Source organism: Lactuca virosa, chromosome 1, assembly GCF_052849685.1.
Source record: "Lactuca virosa cultivar CGN04683 chromosome 1, Lactuca_virosa_CGN04683_v6, whole genome shotgun sequence".
Lineage (NCBI taxonomy): Eukaryota > Viridiplantae > Streptophyta > Magnoliopsida > Asterales > Asteraceae > Lactuca > Lactuca virosa.
In genome coordinates this window covers 58,179,480-58,199,146 of record NC_136426.1, presented here as the reverse complement: position 1 = coordinate 58,199,146, position 19,667 = coordinate 58,179,480, and the positions used below count along the sequence as shown (strand labels likewise).

General features: G+C 43.9%; 1 protein-coding gene across 1 annotated transcript; it reads right to left on the bottom strand.

Moving 5' to 3' along the window:
• Positions 1 to 2,033: 2,033 nt before the first annotated feature.
• LOC145135495 (stromal cell-derived factor 2-like protein) lies at positions 2,034 to 4,418 on the bottom strand. The gene is made up of 6 exons (XM_079069793.1): positions 3,969 to 4,418; positions 3,046 to 3,186; positions 2,828 to 2,968; positions 2,713 to 2,762; positions 2,490 to 2,619; positions 2,034 to 2,383 (listed from the first exon to the last, which is right to left on the bottom strand). The coding sequence occupies exons 1-6, from the start codon at positions 4,068 to 4,070 to the stop codon at positions 2,300 to 2,302; spliced, it is 648 nt and encodes a 215-aa protein (XP_078925919.1). The 5' UTR covers positions 4,071 to 4,418; the 3' UTR covers positions 2,034 to 2,299.
• Positions 4,419 to 19,667: the final 15,249 nt, after the last annotated feature.

The following is a 19,667-nucleotide window of genomic DNA, read 5'->3' as shown; positions in this document are numbered from 1 at the left end:
TTTTCTCTAATATAGAATCAAACACTTAACACGTGACTTAAATTAAAAATATCGTTGTCTTAGATGTTAAGTTGAAATGATTATCCAAAAATTAGCCTTGATGTGATTGTGTCCTTTGTGTGTAACCGTGGCTTGAAATATGATGTAGCATAATAATAATAATAATAATAATAATAATAATAATAATAATAATACAAAGCTATTGTGCCCGAACTAGAACAAGTTTTGATTTTGGGGCTATTTTTTTTTTAATTTTTTTAATTCAAATATGTTGTAGCATATTTTTTTTAATTTTTTCAATCCCAAGATGAAGAGAAATCCCATCACTTTAAGTTGTCTTCTACAACAAGGGTTACAAGTAGATCTCTTAATTGTGATAAAAGTTATGAGAAAATCTAATGACATCTACAATGTCTTAGGCATTACAATTACAGGTTCTGCTAGACCTACAATTTCGATCACCACTCCCCATATTAAACCTACAAAATCGATCTACACCGGTATCCATTCCACTCCCAAAATTTTTAAATCCTTAGGTTATAGAAAAGGGAAGCTAAAATTCTACGAGCGCTATATTCTTGGAAAACAATATGAAATTTAACACTTTGGTTCATACCACCAAAAACATTTTGATTATGTTCACTCAGATTTAAGTGGGTTGTGTCAAAACAAATGCCATGGAGAAATGCAGTATCCAAGTTTGAACCTTGCTCGTAAGCTTGGTTGACATTCAATCTATTCCTTAGTGGCTATGGCATAAGATTTGTTTTCCGTTTTTGGAGGTTTTTTCTATTGATGATGGAATTTGTCTCAAGGTGAGCCGTAGTCTCCTTCATGGGAGTTATTTGGTTGCTTGGTTTTTAAGTAATTAGGATTTATTAATCTTCCAATTTATTTAGTGTTTATGATTTTTAGAATTCATGGTGCGATTTATCATTTTTAGAATTATCCCCACGATGAGAGTTTAGTAGTTCATGTGTGAAATTTCACTAAGGAGATTCAGTGTTCAAATCTTGACACGCCCGAAATACTGCTAATGTTCCGTGATTGACCTCCCACATAAGCCGTTCAGATGGTGCGATTCACCATTTTTAGAATTTTTTGAATTCTTGTAGGATTCTAGTTAGGATGCTTACAAACATATAATGTTGCTATGCATTCTAAATTCCCCTCTCTCCATTTAGTTATTATATACCATTTTACATGTAAATCGAGTGTAATGTGATTTCCCTTACAAGGGTTTTGTACCAAGTTCTCTTTGTTTTATATCTATTTCCATAATATGATATGATTTGGAGTTTCAATTTCTCATTAGGACACTCACAATTCAAATATAAACCGAAAATGTTTATTATTTATTATTATATTAAAAAAAAGATATTATAATAGATTTTTAGAAATATACATTTTTGGGCTTTCAACTTTATACCAAATAAAACCACCACTATCTTACCAACTTAGCCAAAAAAAAAAACAGATAGTCAATATATTTGATAACTAACATGTTTGTTTGGTAGTATCTTACCATTTGAATAGTGATGACTAATAATCATATAATTTTTTGATACCATGGTATATCACAATTTTTGTTACTTTTGATACCAAAGGTTTGTTTGACAATGAGTTTTGGAAATTCTAGCTTTTAACTTTTAACAAAAAAGTTCATGTGAAAGTATTAATTTTTAGCTTTTAGTTTAAAAAAAAAGCATTTAAGAACAAGCTATTAGATTTTTTTAATCAATTTCTAAAATTGCCTTTAAAATTATATTTATTATTTATTTATTTTAAACAATTGTCTTTATGTAATTTTACACATTAAAAAAATTTCATCTATTTTTGTCAAACACTCATATAATAAATCAAATTACAGCTTCCAACTAATTTTGCAAAAAATAACCCTTTACATGGTACTGGTAGCTAAAACTATGTACCAACTATAATTAGTATGATAAGACTTGGTACCATAGTACAATACCATGTTCACACGTACTTTTTAGATAGGCTCTGTTCCTAAACCTATCAGTAAACACACATAGGGTAAACTCATAGCATTTTATTGCAATGAAATAAAAAGGGTAAAAACGTGGGGTAGAGTGGAACAACAGATATCTCAAAACCCCCAATAGTTGTTACACATCCATCCTAACAGTAACATCCTATATGTATATGACTTGCTTCAAGTGTTCCAATTCACTTGTACATACCATCTACCAAAATGACTTTTTTTATAAAAAAAAAAACAACAAAGTTCTAGATTGAGAGACAGCTACAAGCTAACATTTAATCGTGATTTAATAGTTCATTTGCTTCCAGAAACTGGCAGATACACCCCCTCCACTGCCAACCAAACATTATCAGCCCTTTTCTCCCTCACACCACAAACCTAAAAAAAAAAAAAAAAAAGCACATAACACCACTTCAGGAGCTCATTCTTTTTGACTTAATGAAATCAGAACAAGACTATAAATATTTTTTTAAACATATACTACCTCTTGCTGACCACCAGCAATGCGGCTGTATTTCTTATTATGGCTGTGTAGATATCCACCCGTGTCCACATGGCGAAGCCTTATTCGTTGATCCTGTCTCCAAGTTTTTCCACTCCCCTCAATTTCAATCCTAACCCCATAATATCATCACAATTAATTATACAACACTTCAACTCATAAACTTATTATATGATATTGGTAGAATGGTAGATAGTTCTCTCACCTCCAATAATCTCCTGTGTCTGAATTACCATCATCCCCAAAACAACTCACCTACACAAAACTTACACTTAGCCACTTAACCATTTTCTCAAGTAATTAAAATTTAAATGACAAACCTCTAAATTGCCTGAAATTGGTGAAGCATGCAAGTGACTATGGAGCCATCTCCTGGTTTTCATGTGTTGCATTCGAATAATGGTTCCACTTTTTATACTGTCTCCCTGTTTTGCTGACGTCTCAGGTGAAGCCCGAACAATCTGGTTTATAAAATTTAATTATGTCATATCTTTAACCATTTAAAATGGATATAAAGTTATAAACACCATCAACATACCCAGTAGCTATTGGCATCATCTACATTAGGAAAACCTGTAACAGATTGCTGCCCACTGCCTGATCCATATGGCACATCATGTGAATGAAGTCGGAATCTTGTCTTTTCATGCATCAACTTCAGTACTGATCCATATGTAATCTACCATATATACAGTTTCAACAAATCAACATTGATGAAAAGAAAAACCAACAGAAGTGTATGTACCTCAGATCAGTCTTTTATGCAATATCAGGTGATATAAGTATCAGTTAAGCTAAACATTGATATAGAAATGCTACACAGTCTCATTTTGCTAGTTCATTGAAATAGTATCAACATACATATATGTAAAGTACTTGTTTTTCTAGTTCCAGATACAACAAGTAAAAAATATAAAATTTCTCATTCCCTAGTTAAAAGTGAAAGAAAATCGAACCTTACTAGCTTCCTTCCCAAGAAAAGAAAAAGATGTCCTAACACATTCGGTATTCTTACATTTCAAATCTAAAATTCCTGGAATTTATTACAAACTTAATCGTGATATTAGTTTTAGCTTCACAAGGAATTTAACGAAGTTATGTAGTCTATTTGACCTTAAGAAGTGGTCATGATATTTCTCTTCCAAGATAGAAAGGAGTTCATCCACAGATTTACCACAAATACAAGCGATAAAATCTTCTCGCTGTCCGTATTAAAAAGAAAAACCGGCACAACAAATGACTTACACCAGCATTCTTTTATGCGTCTTATTTGTCAGAACGACCGGAAACCTTCATCAAATTTCGCTTGCAATATTACACAATTCAAACCAATTTCGAAGTTGAAACTAGTAATCGAGATTAGATTTTAATCAAGCGAATCAGAGTCTCCAAAGAAATCAATTAGCTCCAACAATCTCATGAAATAAATTCGTAATAAAAATCGTATAATCAATGAATTACCTCAACGCCTTCGGAAGTGGCAGCGTAGACAGGAGTTGATGTGTAATCCGAGTCTAGGGTTAGGAAGAGAAATACAGCAAGACCAAAGAAAGACAGCGCCATCACCAGTAAAAGTCCAATAAACCAGGTCCGTTGCCAAAACGGTAGGTCTAGATCCGATTCAGAGAATGAAGAAGTGCCAAGGGTTTCTCTGTAAATGATCCGAGTAGGAGCCGAAGGACGTGTCGGAGACGAATTAGAAGAAGCGGTTCTTCTTCGAGTGACGTTGCTGTTGTTGCTCTGTTGCTGTTGCCCTGACGGAGGAGCCACGGCTGGATATTTTCTCAGGTCGGAGCCTCCGGCGGGAGATCCGACCTCCGGTGGCTTATACACAGACTATAAACAACAGCGAGAGAGCGAGAGCGAGAGCGAGAGAAAGAGCGAGTGTGTGTGTGCGTGTCCCAGCGATCCGATTGAGAGTTTCTTGTATCATATCATCTCTTGTTTGTAGTTGGATTGTTTCTTCAACGGCGGTGCCACGTTGGTTGTAGTTTTTGAGCAAATAAAATTACTCCACGTGGTCATTCCGTAACAGCTGGAGTGCTGATTAGGATTATTGTTAAGGTTTACAAAAGTATTCCTAAATTTTTTCAAATTATTTTGCAGATTTTTAAGCAATAAAAAAATTGTAATTATACCTATATTAATTATATACATCTATTTTTATAAACGAATTTCGGTTATTTTAACGTGTGTTATTTTCTTCATAATAATATATAAAGTAATTTAGCATATCATACAAACTAATGAAAAACAACTTTAGTATTTTGATGTGACAATGTTTACAAAGGAAAAACACCAAAAAAAAAAAATCTTGCTTTAAGACTTGAATCTTCCAAGGTCTAAGAGGGCGATAAGAAGGTGTTGAATTTTTTTTTTTAATTTATTTATTTTTATTATTTTTAGAAAAATAGACCGTAGCACAACCAACTATTATCATCTACTTGATTTTGTTGTTAAAATATTTTTTTTTGCGCAATAAGTCATTAAACTTATAATATACTTGTCTATTAAATCACTTTCGTTAGTATTTAACAGATCACTCGTTAATCATTTATTCTAAATTACACTAATGGTCTCTATGATTTCAATTTATTTTGTGTTTGGTCCCATACCATCACCACCACCGTTCACTTCAATACTTCTATGTTTCTAGTTCAATATTGACACCCAAAATTTGCTAATCCATCATTTAAAAAGATTATAAAGAACAACTCTTCTACTGTGTTTCATCTAAGCTCCATAGATGTTTTGAATCGTTGACCATGGAGCCGTAGGATGTTGATTGAAATCAAATTTTCACAGAATGTATGTATAATAGATGAGTGACAATCTTGTAATTTCATATCCACGATACCTACATGATTTTCAGATTAGGGTCCATTGTTGTTGCTTCAACTACAGGTTATGCAGTTAAGCAGGTCAACGTTAAACGTCCTCCGTCAACAGGTAATTCGATAACTTACGTAGTTTTTTTTTTCGATTCTTTTTACTAAAAAGAGGGGATTCTTTATAATTTCTACAACTTTGTATGGACAGTGATGTTGTTCAATGCTTCTAATGGTGAAAGTGGAGCTTAGGAAACAATGAATCTTCTTCTTGATAGAATAAAAAAGAAGGCAAAAAACATATTACTATATGTGTTATTGCAGAAGCTATTCTTAAATCCGTATCCAATTTTACTCTATATTCGATGATTGTTTCTATGTTTTTTTAGTACAGAATAAAGATGAAGAGGAAACAGATAAGGTTAACCAAAGGGCTTCTAGCCCGGTGGTATCAGATGTTGCCCTCCCTTCTTGAGGTTGAGGGTTCAAGTCTCGTCGGAGACATAGTTGGATTTAGGAGTAGTTTAGGATTATATTGTATTTGTCGTTCAAAAAAAATAGATAAGGTTAAATTAATTTGCAATTTAATCAATGCACAATCAAACACTCCAGATTTTGAAGATCATGTTACTTGAAATTAAAGATATGTTATCTGGCATGATTGCTATTCCGTTTCTGACAACCGAGAAAGAGTGTGTGTACGAAATTGAAATGACGAACAACGTGTAACATCCGGACTCCCAGGTATATTATTTATTTATTCATTTTGAAGTCTATTGAGCAACTTGACGAGTTGGTGCTACAACTCGTCGAGTAGAGTCGTGTTTGGCCACGTGGGATTAATGACCTACTCGACGAGTTAGAGAGTCGACTTGCCGAGTAGACGCTGAGTGATGAAACCCTAAATCCCCGGGTTTGGGGCCTATTTAAGGGCACTTATAGCCTCATTTGCGGCTCATCAGTTGCCCATCTTCACTGAGAGAAAACCTTATTCAGCCATTGAGCCAAGAGAGAGTATTTGAGCTAACTTTGAGTGTTTGGTGCATCTTTTGAAGAGAAGGGAAGGACTCCAAGCCAAGGAACGAGAAGGGGCTGTTAGATCTGTGGTTATTTCATCCTAGAGCTTCTGTGAAAGGTAAAAGTTCGCACCTTTCTCATTTTATTGAGTAGATCTCATGATTTTGGGAGTTTAGGGCTTTTTCCATCTAACTTTAGGACCTTGAGTGTTTTGAGTTCATATAGAGGTTTGAACTTCATATCTGGACCATGTGAGGTCCCTAGAGTCCAAAGGTTCCTACTTTATTCAGCCATAATAGAGCTCTTGATTGAAAAACCCATAATAAAGCATGTTCTTGGCATTTCAAGCCCTAAGTGCCATGCATGGACGTAAAGCTCGTGGCTTTACGTGTTAAGCGAGCCTTAAGAGTTTAGATCTAAAGTGTGGGAAGGTTTTCTGCCTTGAAATCGCCTGAATAAGAAAAAAGTTCGAATGAACTCGCCGAGTCGATGAGCCGACTCGACGAGTCGGTTAGGGTTTGTCCCGATGAGCAGGATCATGCGATTAACTCGGCGAGTTGGAGGTCAACTCGATGAGCTGAGTTGAACCTTCACGAAACTTCTGAGGAAAACGAGTGGACTCGACGAGTCACATGAGTGCACTCGGCGAGTCGAGTCAAACATGGATGTAACAACGTGAATTTTCAAAACAATTTTTCATTTTAAAACATACTTTCATTCGTACGATAATCATCAAAACATAATGTGTCCACTGTAACATAACAAAACATGTCCCAAGATCTCATATACATAAATCCTCTCAGTGTGTACGAATCATGCCGACGCCTTCCCGCGATCCTCGCTAGTACCTGAAACACATAACACAACAACTGTAAGCATAAATGCTTAGTGAGTTCCCCAAAATACCACATACAACACATACGCCACTCGAGTCTATAATACGACCCTTCGGTCGATGTGTCTCAGCGGGACCCCCCAGTCCCGTAGCTCGTCGGACCCTCTGGTCCAGTCATAGCTCGTTGGACCCATCGGTCCGGTCTGTATCGTTGGACCCTTCGGTCGGGTCTATATCGTTGGACCCTTCGGTCCGGTCTATATCGTTGGACCCTCTGGTCCGGTCTGTACAACACATAGCATACATATATCACAATGCACATAATCTCATACAACACATAGCACCCAAGACCCTCCGGTCTACACATAGATACGACTCTAGGTAATGTATAGTGAGAAGACTCACCTCATATGATGTCTAGTAACTCACGTGCTCGATATCCCTGAATCTCGAAACAACGACCTAGCCCCGCCTAATCACATAAAGTAATTATTTCAAATCATTAACGGCTCTCAAGGCTAGACTACATCCCTTTTCTACAATCCCACAAAAGGGTAAAAGACCATTTTACCCCTCCCTGACCCAAAGTCCAAATGTTGACCAAAACCCTAAAATTCAACAAAAGTCAACTCTCCGGGTTACCCTGCGCGTACCAAACCTGTACGCTGGGCGTACCCGGCAACCTCACAGAATCGGGGAATGCAACCCCCTACGCTGCGCGTACTGGGATTACGCCCAGCGTAATTCCCAGTTTCAGACTTCTTAGCTTTTAGGGTCTTAATCAGTTAAGACTCACGTCCAACTTCTAGATCTGACATTTTCTAAACCTCTTAATCCATAAAGTTGGTGACTTTAAGCCTTTGCATGGATGGACAAGTCACTAACACCCATAACATTCCATTTCCCAACTCTAGAAAGCTCATAACTCAAGCATGACTTCATAACAACGACCAAGATGGAAACTTTATGGATCTATAACTCATATATCACTGAAAAGGGACAGATCTAGGTCTATGGAGTCCTTTATGCTCATAAAGTCTCCACCTTTGGGACTTTAACCCTAGAAATGGTCCATGAAGCACAAATCAAAATAACAAGGAAAGCTTTGAGCTTTATACCTCCAAGTGAAGCTCTTCCCTCTGTAGAACTCAGATCCAAGGCTTGCACTCCAACTTCTAGCCTTCACAAGAATCTCCTCTTCTTCCTTACTAACACACAAAGGCACTTTAGTTCCAAAAACACTCACACAAGCTTAGAATGAAGGTTGGCTCTCTTTTAGGGTTTCACTCACTCAAATGGTGGCTGAGGATAAGGCCATAACCTTCTTTATATAGGGCTCAAGTCTAAATTAGGGTTTTGCATCTGGGCCGGTTACGCCCAGCGTAACCTTGGTACGCCCAGCATACCTCTAAGGGTCCGCTTCCATTTCAAGCGCATGAGTACGCGCAACGTACCCTTGAGTACGCCCAGCGTACTCATTTGCTACAACTTTTCACTCAAGGGCTAACTTTGACAATTTGACAAAAGAGAAGGGTTAAATAGTTGTACCTGAATTTTGGGATGTTACAATTCTCCCCCACTAGAACCAGACTTCGCCCTCGAAGTCTCATGCTGTAAACATCTCCGGATGCTGCTCCCGCATCTCTGACTCTGTCTCCCAAGTCAGCTCAGACCCCCTCCGATGTTGCCACTGAACCTGAACCAGGGGCACCTCCTTGTTCCTCAGAACCTTGATCTTTCGATCCACAATCGCGATTGGCCTCTCAGCATAATTCAGGCTCGCATCCACTTGAATATCCTCCAGTGGTACCACCGCCAACTCGTCAGCTATACACTTCCTCAACTGAGACACGTGGAAGGTATCATGAATCTGACTCAACTCCGCAGGTAGCTCTAACCGATATGCTACCTTGCCCACCCTCGCGGTCACCCTGAACGGACCGATGTACCGGGGCCCCAACTTGCCCCTCTTCCTGAACCGGATCACTCCTTTCCAAGGAGATACCTTCAGGAGTACAAAATCTCCCACCTGGAACTCAAGCTCGGATCGTCGTCTATCCGCATAACTCTTCTGACGACTCTGAGCCGTCATTAACCTCTGTCTAACCTGCTGTATCTGCTCTGTCGTCTGCAGTACTATCTCTGTACTACCCATCATACGCTGTCCTACCTCTCCCCAGCAGAGGGGAGTCCGACACCTCCTTCCGTACAACAACTCGAAGGGAGGCATACCAATGCTAGAATGGTGGCTGTTATTGTAGGAAAATTCAGCCAACGGCAAGTACGTGTCCCAACTTCCTCCGAAGTCCAACACACATGCTCGAAGCATGTCCTCGAGCGTCTGAATCGTCCGTTCACTCTGTCCGTCAGTCTGGGGGTGGTAAGCAGTACTGAAATGCAACCTCGTGCCCAACTCCTCGTGAAACTTCTTCCAGAACCTGGAAGTGAAACGTACATCTCGATCTGACACAATCGAGATCGTCACCCCATGTCGTGATACCACCTCCCTCACATACAACTCTGCCAGCCTCTCCGCAGAAGATCTCTCACTGATAGCAAGAAAATGCGCGCTCTTCGTCAGCGGTCGACGATCACCCAAATTGCATCGACACCCCTCGTGGTCCTCGGCAATTTGGTGATGAAATCCATGGAAATCTGTTCCCACTTCCATTGGGGAACCTCAAGCGGCTGCAACTTGCCATGCGGACGCTGGTGCTCGGCCTTAACCTGGCGACAGGTCAAGCACCTCTCGACAAACCACGCGACATCCCTCTTTATACAGGGCCACCAATAATCTTTCTTCAGGTCCAAATACATCTTCGTGGCCCCGGGGTGGATCGAGAACCTCGATCTATGTGCCTCCTCCATCATAATGGTACGTGCCCCTCCTGCATGCGGCACCCAAATCCGACCCTGAAAGGTCATCAGCCCTCGACTATCGATAACGAACTCGGACACCTGTCCAATCACCCGCTCCCTCTTGCGGTTCTCCGGTATCACGACCTCTGTCTGGGCCTCCCGGATGGTGTCCAACACCGGGGTCATCACTGTCAATCTCATGCAAGTGCCTCGAATCGGGGCACTTTCCGCCCTACGGCTCAGCGCATCGGCTACAACATTAGCTTTGCCCGGGTGGTACAGGATCTCACAATCGTAATCCTTCACCACGTCCAACCATCTCCTCTGACGCATATTCAGATTGGGCTGATCCATCAAATACTTCAAGCTCTTGTGGTCCGTGTATATGGTACACCGAACCCCATACAAATAGTGACGCCAGATCTTGAGGGCGAACACCACTGCCCCCAACTCCAGATCGTGGGTGGGATATCTCGTCTCATGAGGCTTCAGCTGCCTCGATGCATATGCTATCACATGCCCCCTCTGCATAAGTACTGCACCTAACCCCGATATCGATGCGTCACAATATAGCACAAAATCCTCCATCCCTTCCGGGAGGGCTAACACAGGGGCTTCGCAAAACTTTTGGCGAAGCGTCTCAAACGAGGTCTGCTGCTCCGGACCCCATGAAAAAGCAACACCCTTCCGGGTCAATCTGGTGAGAGGCACGACAATCTTGGAGAAATCCCTGATAAATCTCCGATAATAGCCGGCCAATCCTAGAAAACTCCTGATCTCGGTGGGAGATCTCGGCACCTTCCAACTCATCACTGTCTCGATCTTGGCCGGATCGACCAATATCCCCTTCTGATTGACGAGATGCCCTAAGAACTGGACCTCTCGCAACCAGAAATCGCACTTGGAGAATTTGGTATAAAGCCTCTCCGTCCTCAATACCCCGAGAATCTCTCTCAGATGCTCCTCGTGCTGCTCTCTAGATCTCGAATACACCAATATATCGTCGATGAACACGATCACCGAACGATCCAACATCGGTCTACACACCCTGTTCATGAGGTCCATGAATGCTGCTGGTGCATTGGTGAGCCCGAAAGGCATCACCACGAACTCGTAATGTCCATAACGAGTCCTGAACACCGTCTTCTGGATATCCTCATCACGTACTCTCATCTGGTGATATCCAGACCTCAGATCAATCTTGGAGAACCAAGACGCTCCCTGCAACTGATCGAACAAATCGTCGATCCTCGGTAATGGGTAACGGTTCTTGACCGTCAACTTGTTCAACTCTCGGTAATCAATACACATCCGGTGTGAACCATCCTTTTTCTTGACAAAAAGGATCGGCGCTCCCCATGGTGAGCTACTCGGTCGAATAAACCCCTTCCCCAGCAGCTCCTGAAGCTGCGAGGATAACTCCTGCATCTCCGGCGGCGCAAGGCGATAAGGCGCCTTGGCAATAGGCGCTGCCCCTGGAACCAAATCAATGCGGAACTCTACCTGCCTCTCGGGAGGCACTCCAGGCAACTCCTCCGGAAAAACATCCGGGAACTCACGCACTATCGGAACGTCATCCATCGAACTTGGCCTCCCAGCGGCCTCTCGTGTATCCATCACATAAGCTACGAACCCTTTGCAGCCCTGCTGCAAACTCTGCCTCGCTCTGGCATCTGAACAGAATGCTGACCCGCCTCGGGTTCCCTCGCCATAAACTGTCAGCACTCCCCCACTAGGATCTCGAATCGTCACCAACTGTCGCTCGCAGTCTATCATAGCCCCAAATCGGCTCAGCCAATCCATACCCACGATAACACATACGTCCCCCATGGCAATCGGGACCAGATCTATCGGAAACTCGACACCGAAGATCTCGAGTACACATCCTCGAGTCACGTCCGTGGCATACACCGCTAGCTCGTCCGCTATGGAAACCCACAGAGGTCGACTCAACGCCTCTCGTCTGCTACTGATGTGCCGACTAAATGCTATCGACACAAATGATCGACTCGCACCCGAGTCAAATAACACTAAGGCAGGTACAGAACTCACAAGAAAAGTACCTACGCATATCATCATATAAGCACAATATCTCATAACTCAACATAAATAAATGAAAGAATACGTACCAGCCACGACATCAGGCGTTGCGCGGACCTCCTCCGCTGTCAACTGGAAAGCTCTCCCGCGAGCCCTCGGTGTCTCGGCCTTCGCTGGCCGGGTCTCAGTAGCTCGAGCAGCTGGCGCAGATCCCTGCAGTAGCTGTGGGCACTCGGCCTTCCGATGGCCGGTCTGGTTGCAATGAAAGCAAACCGTGAACCCCTTGGGGCAATCCCTCGCATAGTGCCCCTCCTTCCCGCATTTGTAACATACCCCAACTCTGCACACTCCCTCGTGGCTCTTGTCGCACTTCCCGCAAGTGCGGCCCTTCGGACCCCCAGATCTCGAATCAGCGGGCTTTGCCCGCTTGGTTGCCGGCTGCGCCTGTGCCGGTCGCCTGTCCCTCCTCTGAGACTCGGCCTCCTCCTTGAACTGAGTCTCCAGCTCGATCTCTCTCTTCCGGGCATTTGCCTGGAGCTCGGCAAATGTCCGGTACGACGAGTTCGCCACGAACTCACGGATATCCCTCCTCAGAATGCTCAAGTACCGGCTCATACGTGCCTGCTCAGTCGACACGTGCTCAGGGCAAAACAACGCCCTCTCATGAAACATCCTCGTAATCACTGTCACAGACTCAGTTCCCTGCTTGAGGGACAAGAACTCCTGGGCTAGACGTTCCCTCTCCACAGGGGGAACATACTCATCTCGAAACATCGTGGTGAACCTCTCCCAGGTCACCACAGTCAGCTCTGCCGTAGTGAAGTCTGCCGTCACAAACTTCCACCAGTCCTTCGCTCCCAAGCGAAGCTGGTTTAGCGCAAACCGAACCCTCAGATGCTCTGGACACGAGCAGGTGTAGAAGCATCCCTCGATATCAGAAATCCACCTCATCGCAGCAATCGGGTCCTGCGTCCCATCAAACTCTGGTGGCTTCGTGTTGCTGAACTCTCGGTACAGCAACGAGTCACCTCCCTGCGGCCTGGCAGCAGCAACAGCTGCGGTGGCCGCAGCAACAACAGCCTCAGTAAGAGCGGCGTACCGCTCATCAAAAGTCTCGATCAACGTGGTCTTGATAGACCCGAACATCTCTGGTATCTCAGCTCGAATGGCCGCAGCTACCTCCTCATGAATCAATCTACGGATCTCCTCATCACTGGTACCACTGGTACCACTGCCTCCTGGGTGGTGACGCGTCCCAACCATGATGTCTCTGAAATATAACACAAAAGAAATCAGAGATTCGCTCGAGTATACTCGTACTCGATACTCAACCCTACTTGCTCTTTAGTACCCTAAGGATTCTTACTTAGAGTGCGCACTGCTCCGGTGTCTTCAGTAGTACGGGCCCTATACTACCGTCCACACCGCATTAGTATTCACCCTAAGTCCTCCTCCTTGGGTCCCAGATCACAAGTACTCTATATCTCATTGGCATAGGCTACCCTTCGGTAGACCTCTCATCAGCTCCTCACTGCTACCTACTCGCTCTCAAGCATCACATAGCAACAAAATCCTTCCTAGGCTAAGGCATCACAAATCAGGCCACTCTAGTCCTAATATGAACACCTAGCCTACTCTAGCATGCATATCATATCATAACATATCTCATAACATATAATGTAAGGGTATTTTGGGAAATCACCGTTCGGGCGCTGGCCGATCGTACACACTACTTCCTTCTGCCTTTCTCAAAATCTTTTACTATTTTTAGAAAAATTGTTTATTTTATGAAAAATTTCTCAATTCCTCAGTTTGAGTTCAGATTCATCCGAAGATGCACCTGAATCCCTCAAACCAAGGCTCTGATACCAACTTGTAACAACGTGAATTTTCAAAACAATTTTTCATTTTAAAACATACTTTCATTCGTACGATAATCATCCAAACATAATGTGTCCACTGTAACATAACAAAACATGTCCCAAGATCTCATATACATAAATCCTCTCAGTGTGTACGAATCATGCCGGCGCCTTCCCGCGATCCTCGCTAGTACCTGAAACACATAACACAACAACTGTAAGCATAAATGCTTAGTGAGTTCCCCAAAATACCACATACAACACATACGCCACTCGAGTCTATAATACGACCCTTCGGTCGATGTGTCTCAGCGGGACCCCCCAGTCCCGTAGCTCGTCGGACCCTCTGGTCCAGTCATAGCTCGTTGGACCCATCGGTCCGGTCTGTATCGTTGGACCCTTCGGTCCGGTCTATATCGTTGGACCCTTCGGTCCGGTCTATATCGTTGGACCCTCCGATCCGGTCTGTACAACACATAGCATACATATATCACAATGCACATAATCTCATACAACACATAGCACCCAAGACCCTCCGGTCTACACATAGATACCACTCTAGGTAATGTATAGTGAGAAGACTCACCTCGTATGATGTCTAGTAACTCACGTGCTCGATATCCCTGAATCTCGAAACAACGACCTAGCCCCGCCTAATCACATAAAGTAATTATTTCAAATCATTAACGGCTCTCAAGGCTAGACTACATCCCTTTTCTACAATCCCACAGAAGGGTAAAAGACCATTTTACCCCTCCCTGACCCAAAGTCCAAATGTTGACCAAAACCCTAAAATTCAACAAAAGTCAACTCTCCGGGTTACCCTGCGCGTACCAAACCTGTACGCTGGGCGTACCCGGCAACCTCACAGAATCGGGGAATGCAACCCCCTACGCCGCGCGTACTGGGATTACGCCCAGCGTAATTCCCAGTTTCAGACTTCTTAGCTTTTAGGGTCTTAATCAGTTAAGACTCACGTCCAACTTCTAGATCTGACCTTTTCTAAACCTCTTAATCCATAAAGTTGGTGACTTTAAGCCTTTGCATGGATGGACAAGTCACTAACACCCATAACATTCCATTTCCCAACTCTAGAAAGCTCATAACTCAAGCATGACTTCATAACAACGACCAAGATGGAAACTTTATGGATCTATAACTCATATATCACTGAAAAGGGACAGATCTAGGTCTATGGAGTCCTTTATGCTCATAAAGTCTCCACCTTTGGGACTTTAACCCTAGAAATGGTCCATGAAGCACAAATCAAAATAACAAGGAAAGCTTTGAGCTTTATACCTCCAAGTGAAGCTCTTCCCTCTGTAGAACTCAGATCCAAGGCTTGCACTCCAACTTCTAGCCTTCACAAGAATCTCCTCTTCTTCCTTACTAACACACAAAGGCACTTTAGTTCCAAAAACACTCACACAAGCTTAGAACGAAGGTTGGCTCTCTTTTAGGGTTTCACTCACTCAAATGGTGGCTGGGGATAAGGCCATAACCTTCTTTATATAGGGCTCAAGTCTAAATTAGGGTTTTGCATCTGGGCCGGTTACGCCCAGCGTACCTCTAAGGGTCCGCGTCCATTTCAAGCGCATGAGTACGCGCAACGTACCCTTGAGTACGCCCAGCGTACTCATTTGCTACAACTTTTCACTCAAGGGCTAACTTTGACAATTTGACAAAAGAGAAGGGTTAAATAGCTGTACCTGAATTTCGGGATGTTACAATTCTCCCCCACTAGAACCAGACTTCGCCCTCGAAGTCTCATGCTATAAACATCTCTGGATGCTGCTCCCGTATCTCTGACTCTGTCTCCCAAGTCAGCTCAGACCCCCTCCGATGTTGCCACTGAACCTGAACCAGGGGCACCTCCTTGTTCCTCAGAACCTTGATCTTTCGATCCACAATCGCGATTGGCCTCTCAGCATAATTCAGGTTCGCATCCACCTGAATATCCTCCAGTGGTACCACCGCCAACTCGTCGGCTATACACTTCCTCAACTGAGACACGTGGAAGGTATCATGAATCTGACTCAACTCCGCAGGTAGCTCTAACCGATATGCTACCTTGCCCACCCTCGCGGTCACCCTGAACGGACCGATGTACCGGGGGCCCAACTTGACCCTCTTCCTGAACCGGATCACTCCTTTCCAAGGAGATACCTTCAGGAATACGAAATCTCCCACCTGGAACTCAAGCTCGGATCGTCGTCTATCCGCATAACTCTTCTGATGACTTTGAGCCGTCATTAACCTCTGTCTAACCTGTTGTATCTGCTCTGTCGTCTGCAGCACTATCTCTGTACTACCCATCACACGAGACCTTTACTTGCTTATGAGGTGAGTCTTCTCACTATACTTACCATGAGTGGTACCTTTGTGTGATTAAGATGTTTATTGTGCTTACATGTGCATCTTAATATCTGCATTATGTCTTTGTGATTTATGCTGAGTATTGTTATTATGAGCTTATTGAGTTAGGGCTGGAGGGTCCCACTGAGACACATTGACCGGAGGGTCTTATTGAATTATAGCCTAGAGTGGCTAATGAGCTATGTGTGGTATTTTGGGGAAATCACTAAGCTTCGTGCTTACCGTGTTATGTGTTATGTGTTTCAGGTACTACCGAGGATCGCGGGAAGGCCCCGGCTTGATTGTACACACACTCGCAGTGGAGATATGTTTTTGGAGGATCCTGAATCGTGATAAACAATTTTTAAAAGAAAATGTGTTGATGTTTGATACTTGAGATTTTTGAGAAATGTGACATATGTTTATGTGTGTTTGAAAATGAAAAAAAATTGGTTTGAAAATTTACGTCGTTACAAGTTGGTATCGGAGCCTTGGTTTGAGGGATTCGGATGCACCTCCGGGTGTGTTTGGACTCAAACTGAGGATTTGAGAAAAAATTTCAAAAGAAATGATTTTTCTAAAACAAGAAAGAGTTTTGAGAGAAAACAAGTTGGAGCAGTGTGTACAATCAGCCAGAGCCCGAACGGTGATTTCCCAAAATACCCTTACTTTCGTGTTATGAGATATTTTATTATAAATGCGTGCTAGAGAGTAGGCTAGGTATTTCATATTCTAGGGCTAGAGTTGCTTGATATGTGATGCCTTCGCCTAGGAGATGCTTTGATCAGTGTTATCTGTTATTTGCTCTGAGTATGCGCTGAGTTCTGGGTCGAGAGATAATCTAGGGAGAGATACCTAGGTCAGCATATGAGTAGTCTTCCGAGAGAGTAGTCGGATATTGTGAGAGATAGAGTACTTGTGAATTAGAATCCTAGGAGGAGGACTTGGGATGACTACAGGTTGGTGTGGAAGGTAGTATTGGTGTGGAAGGATGCTAAGGAAGAAGTAGGGATGAGTGGTCGAGTGTGCACGAGCGAGTCTCTGATGATTTTGTGTTGTATTTCAGAGACATCATGGTAGGTACACGCCACACCCCAGAGAGCAGTGGAGTTAGCGATGATGAGATTCGTAGGATGATTCACGACGAGGTGGCCGCAGCCATACGTGAGGCTATTCCGGAGATGTTTGGGTCTATTAAGACCACTTTGATCAAGACGTTTGACGAGCGATATGCTGCAGTTTCTGAGGCGGCTGCTGCTGCAGCCACCGCAGCTGTCGCTGCTACCAGGCCACATGGAGGTGACTTGTTGCTCTACCGGGAGTTCAGCAACACGAAGCCACCAGAGTTTGATGGGGCTCAGGATCCGATTGCTGCGATGAGGTGGATCTCTGATATCGAGGGGTGTTTCTATACTTGTTCATGCCCCGAGAATTTGAGGGTACGGTTCGCGTTGAACCAGCTTCGCTTGGGAGCGAAGGACTGGTGGAAGTTTGTGACAGCCAGTTTTACTCCTACAGAGCATACTGCAGTGACTTGTGAGAGTTTTGTTGTGATGTTCCTAGATGAGTATGTTCCCCCGGTGGAGAGGGAACGGTTGGCCCATGATTTCTGTCTCTCAGGCAGAAGACAGAGTCGGTGACTGTGATTACGCGGATGTTTCACGAGAGGGCGTTGTTTTGACCTGAGCATGTGTCGACTGAGCAGGCACGCATGAGCCGGTATTTGAACATTCTGAGGAGGGATATTCGAGAGTTCGTGGCGAACTTGTCTTATCGAACATTTGCTGAGCTTCCGGCAAATGCCAGGATGAGGGAGATCGAGCTGGAGACTCAGGACAGGGAGGATGCGGAGTCTCAGGGGAAAGACCGGCGGTCGGCGCAGTCGCAGCCGGCAGCCAAGCGGGCTAAGCCCGCTGATTCGAGATCAGGAGGCCAGAAGGGCCGCACTTGTGGCAAGTGAGGCAAGAGTCATGAGGGATCTTGCCGGACGAGGATTTGCTACAAGTATGGCAAGGAGGGGCATATGGCGAAGGATTGCCCCAAGGGATTTGCAGTCTGTTTTCACTGCAATCAGACCGGCTATCGGAAGGCCGAGTGCCCTTAGCTTGTTCAGGGATCAGCCCAGGGTTCCACTCCTGCTGCTTTGCGTGCTACTGATGTTCGGCAAGTGAAGGCCGAGGTTCCGAGGGCTCGTGGGAGAGCTTTTCAGCTGACACTGGAGGAGGTCCGCGCAACACCTGATGTCGTGGCTGGTACGTATTTCCTTATTTATTTATTTTGAGATTTATTGTGCTTATTCTGTGCTATATTTAGGTACATTTCTTGTGAGTTTTGTACCTGCTTTAGTGTTATTTTACTCGGGTGCGAGTCGATCCTTCGTGTCTTTAGCTTTTAGTTGTCACATCAGTATCCGACGTGAGGCGTTGAGTCGACCTCTGAGGGTTTCTATAGCTGATGAGTATGTGGTTTTTGCTACTGATGTATTCTGAGGATGTGTGCTGAAGATTTTTGGTGTCGAGTTTCCGATTGACCTGGTACCGATCGCGATGGGTGATGTCTGTGTCATTGTGGTCATGGATTGGTTGAGCCGTTTTGGAGCAGTGATCGACTGCGAGCGTCAGTTGGTGACTATTCGAGACCCTAATGGGGGAGTACTTATAGTGTATGGCGAGGGTACCAGATCTGGGTCAGCCTTCTGCTCTACTGCTAGGGCGAGGCAGAGTTTATAGCAGGGTTGTATGGGCTTCCTGGCGTACGTGATGGATACGCGGATTGTGTCCGAGAGGCCGAGTTCTATCTCCGAGGTTCCGATAGTGTGCGAGTTTCCTGATGTTTTTCCCGAGGAGTTGCCGGGTGTGCCTCCCGAGAGGCAAGTGGAGTTTCGGATTGATTTGGTTCCGGGAGCGGCGCCTATCGCCAAGGCACCTTATCGCCTTGCACCACCAGAGATGCAGGAGTTATCCTCACAGCTTTAGGAACTGCTGGGGAAGGGATTTATTCGACCGAGTAGCTCGCCGTGGGGAGCGCCGATCCTTTTTGTCAAGAAAAAGGATGTTTCACACCGGATGTGCATTGATTACCGGGAGTTGAACAAGTTGACAGTTAAGGACCGTTATCCACTTCCGAGGATCGACGATTTTATTCGATCAGCTGCAGGGGGCATCTTGGTTTTCCAAGATTGATTTGAGATCCGGGTATCACCAGATGAGAGTATGCGAGGAGGATATTCAGAAGACGGCCTTTAGAACTCGTTATGGGCATTACGAGTTTGTGGTGATGCCTTTCGGGCTCACCAACGCACCGGCAGCGTTCATGGATCTCATGAACCGGGTGAGCAGGCCTATGTTGGACCGGTCAGTGATCG

What these genes read in the sequence shown, in the direction of transcription:
- LOC145135495 (XM_079069793.1), bottom strand. Translation starts at nt 4,070, where the DNA reads ATGGCGCTGTCTTTCTTTGGTCTTGCTGTATTTCTCTTCCTAACCCTA. An exon ending in CCACTTCCGAAGGCGTTGAG is followed by an intron (nt 3,187 to 3,968) that starts GTAATTCATTGA and finishes TATATATGGTAG; the next exon opens with ATTACATATGGATCAGTACT. An exon ending in CAATTTCAGGCAATTTAGAG is followed by an intron (nt 2,763 to 2,827) that starts GTTTGTCATTTA and finishes AGTTTTGTGTAG; the next exon opens with GTGAGTTGTTTTGGGGATGA.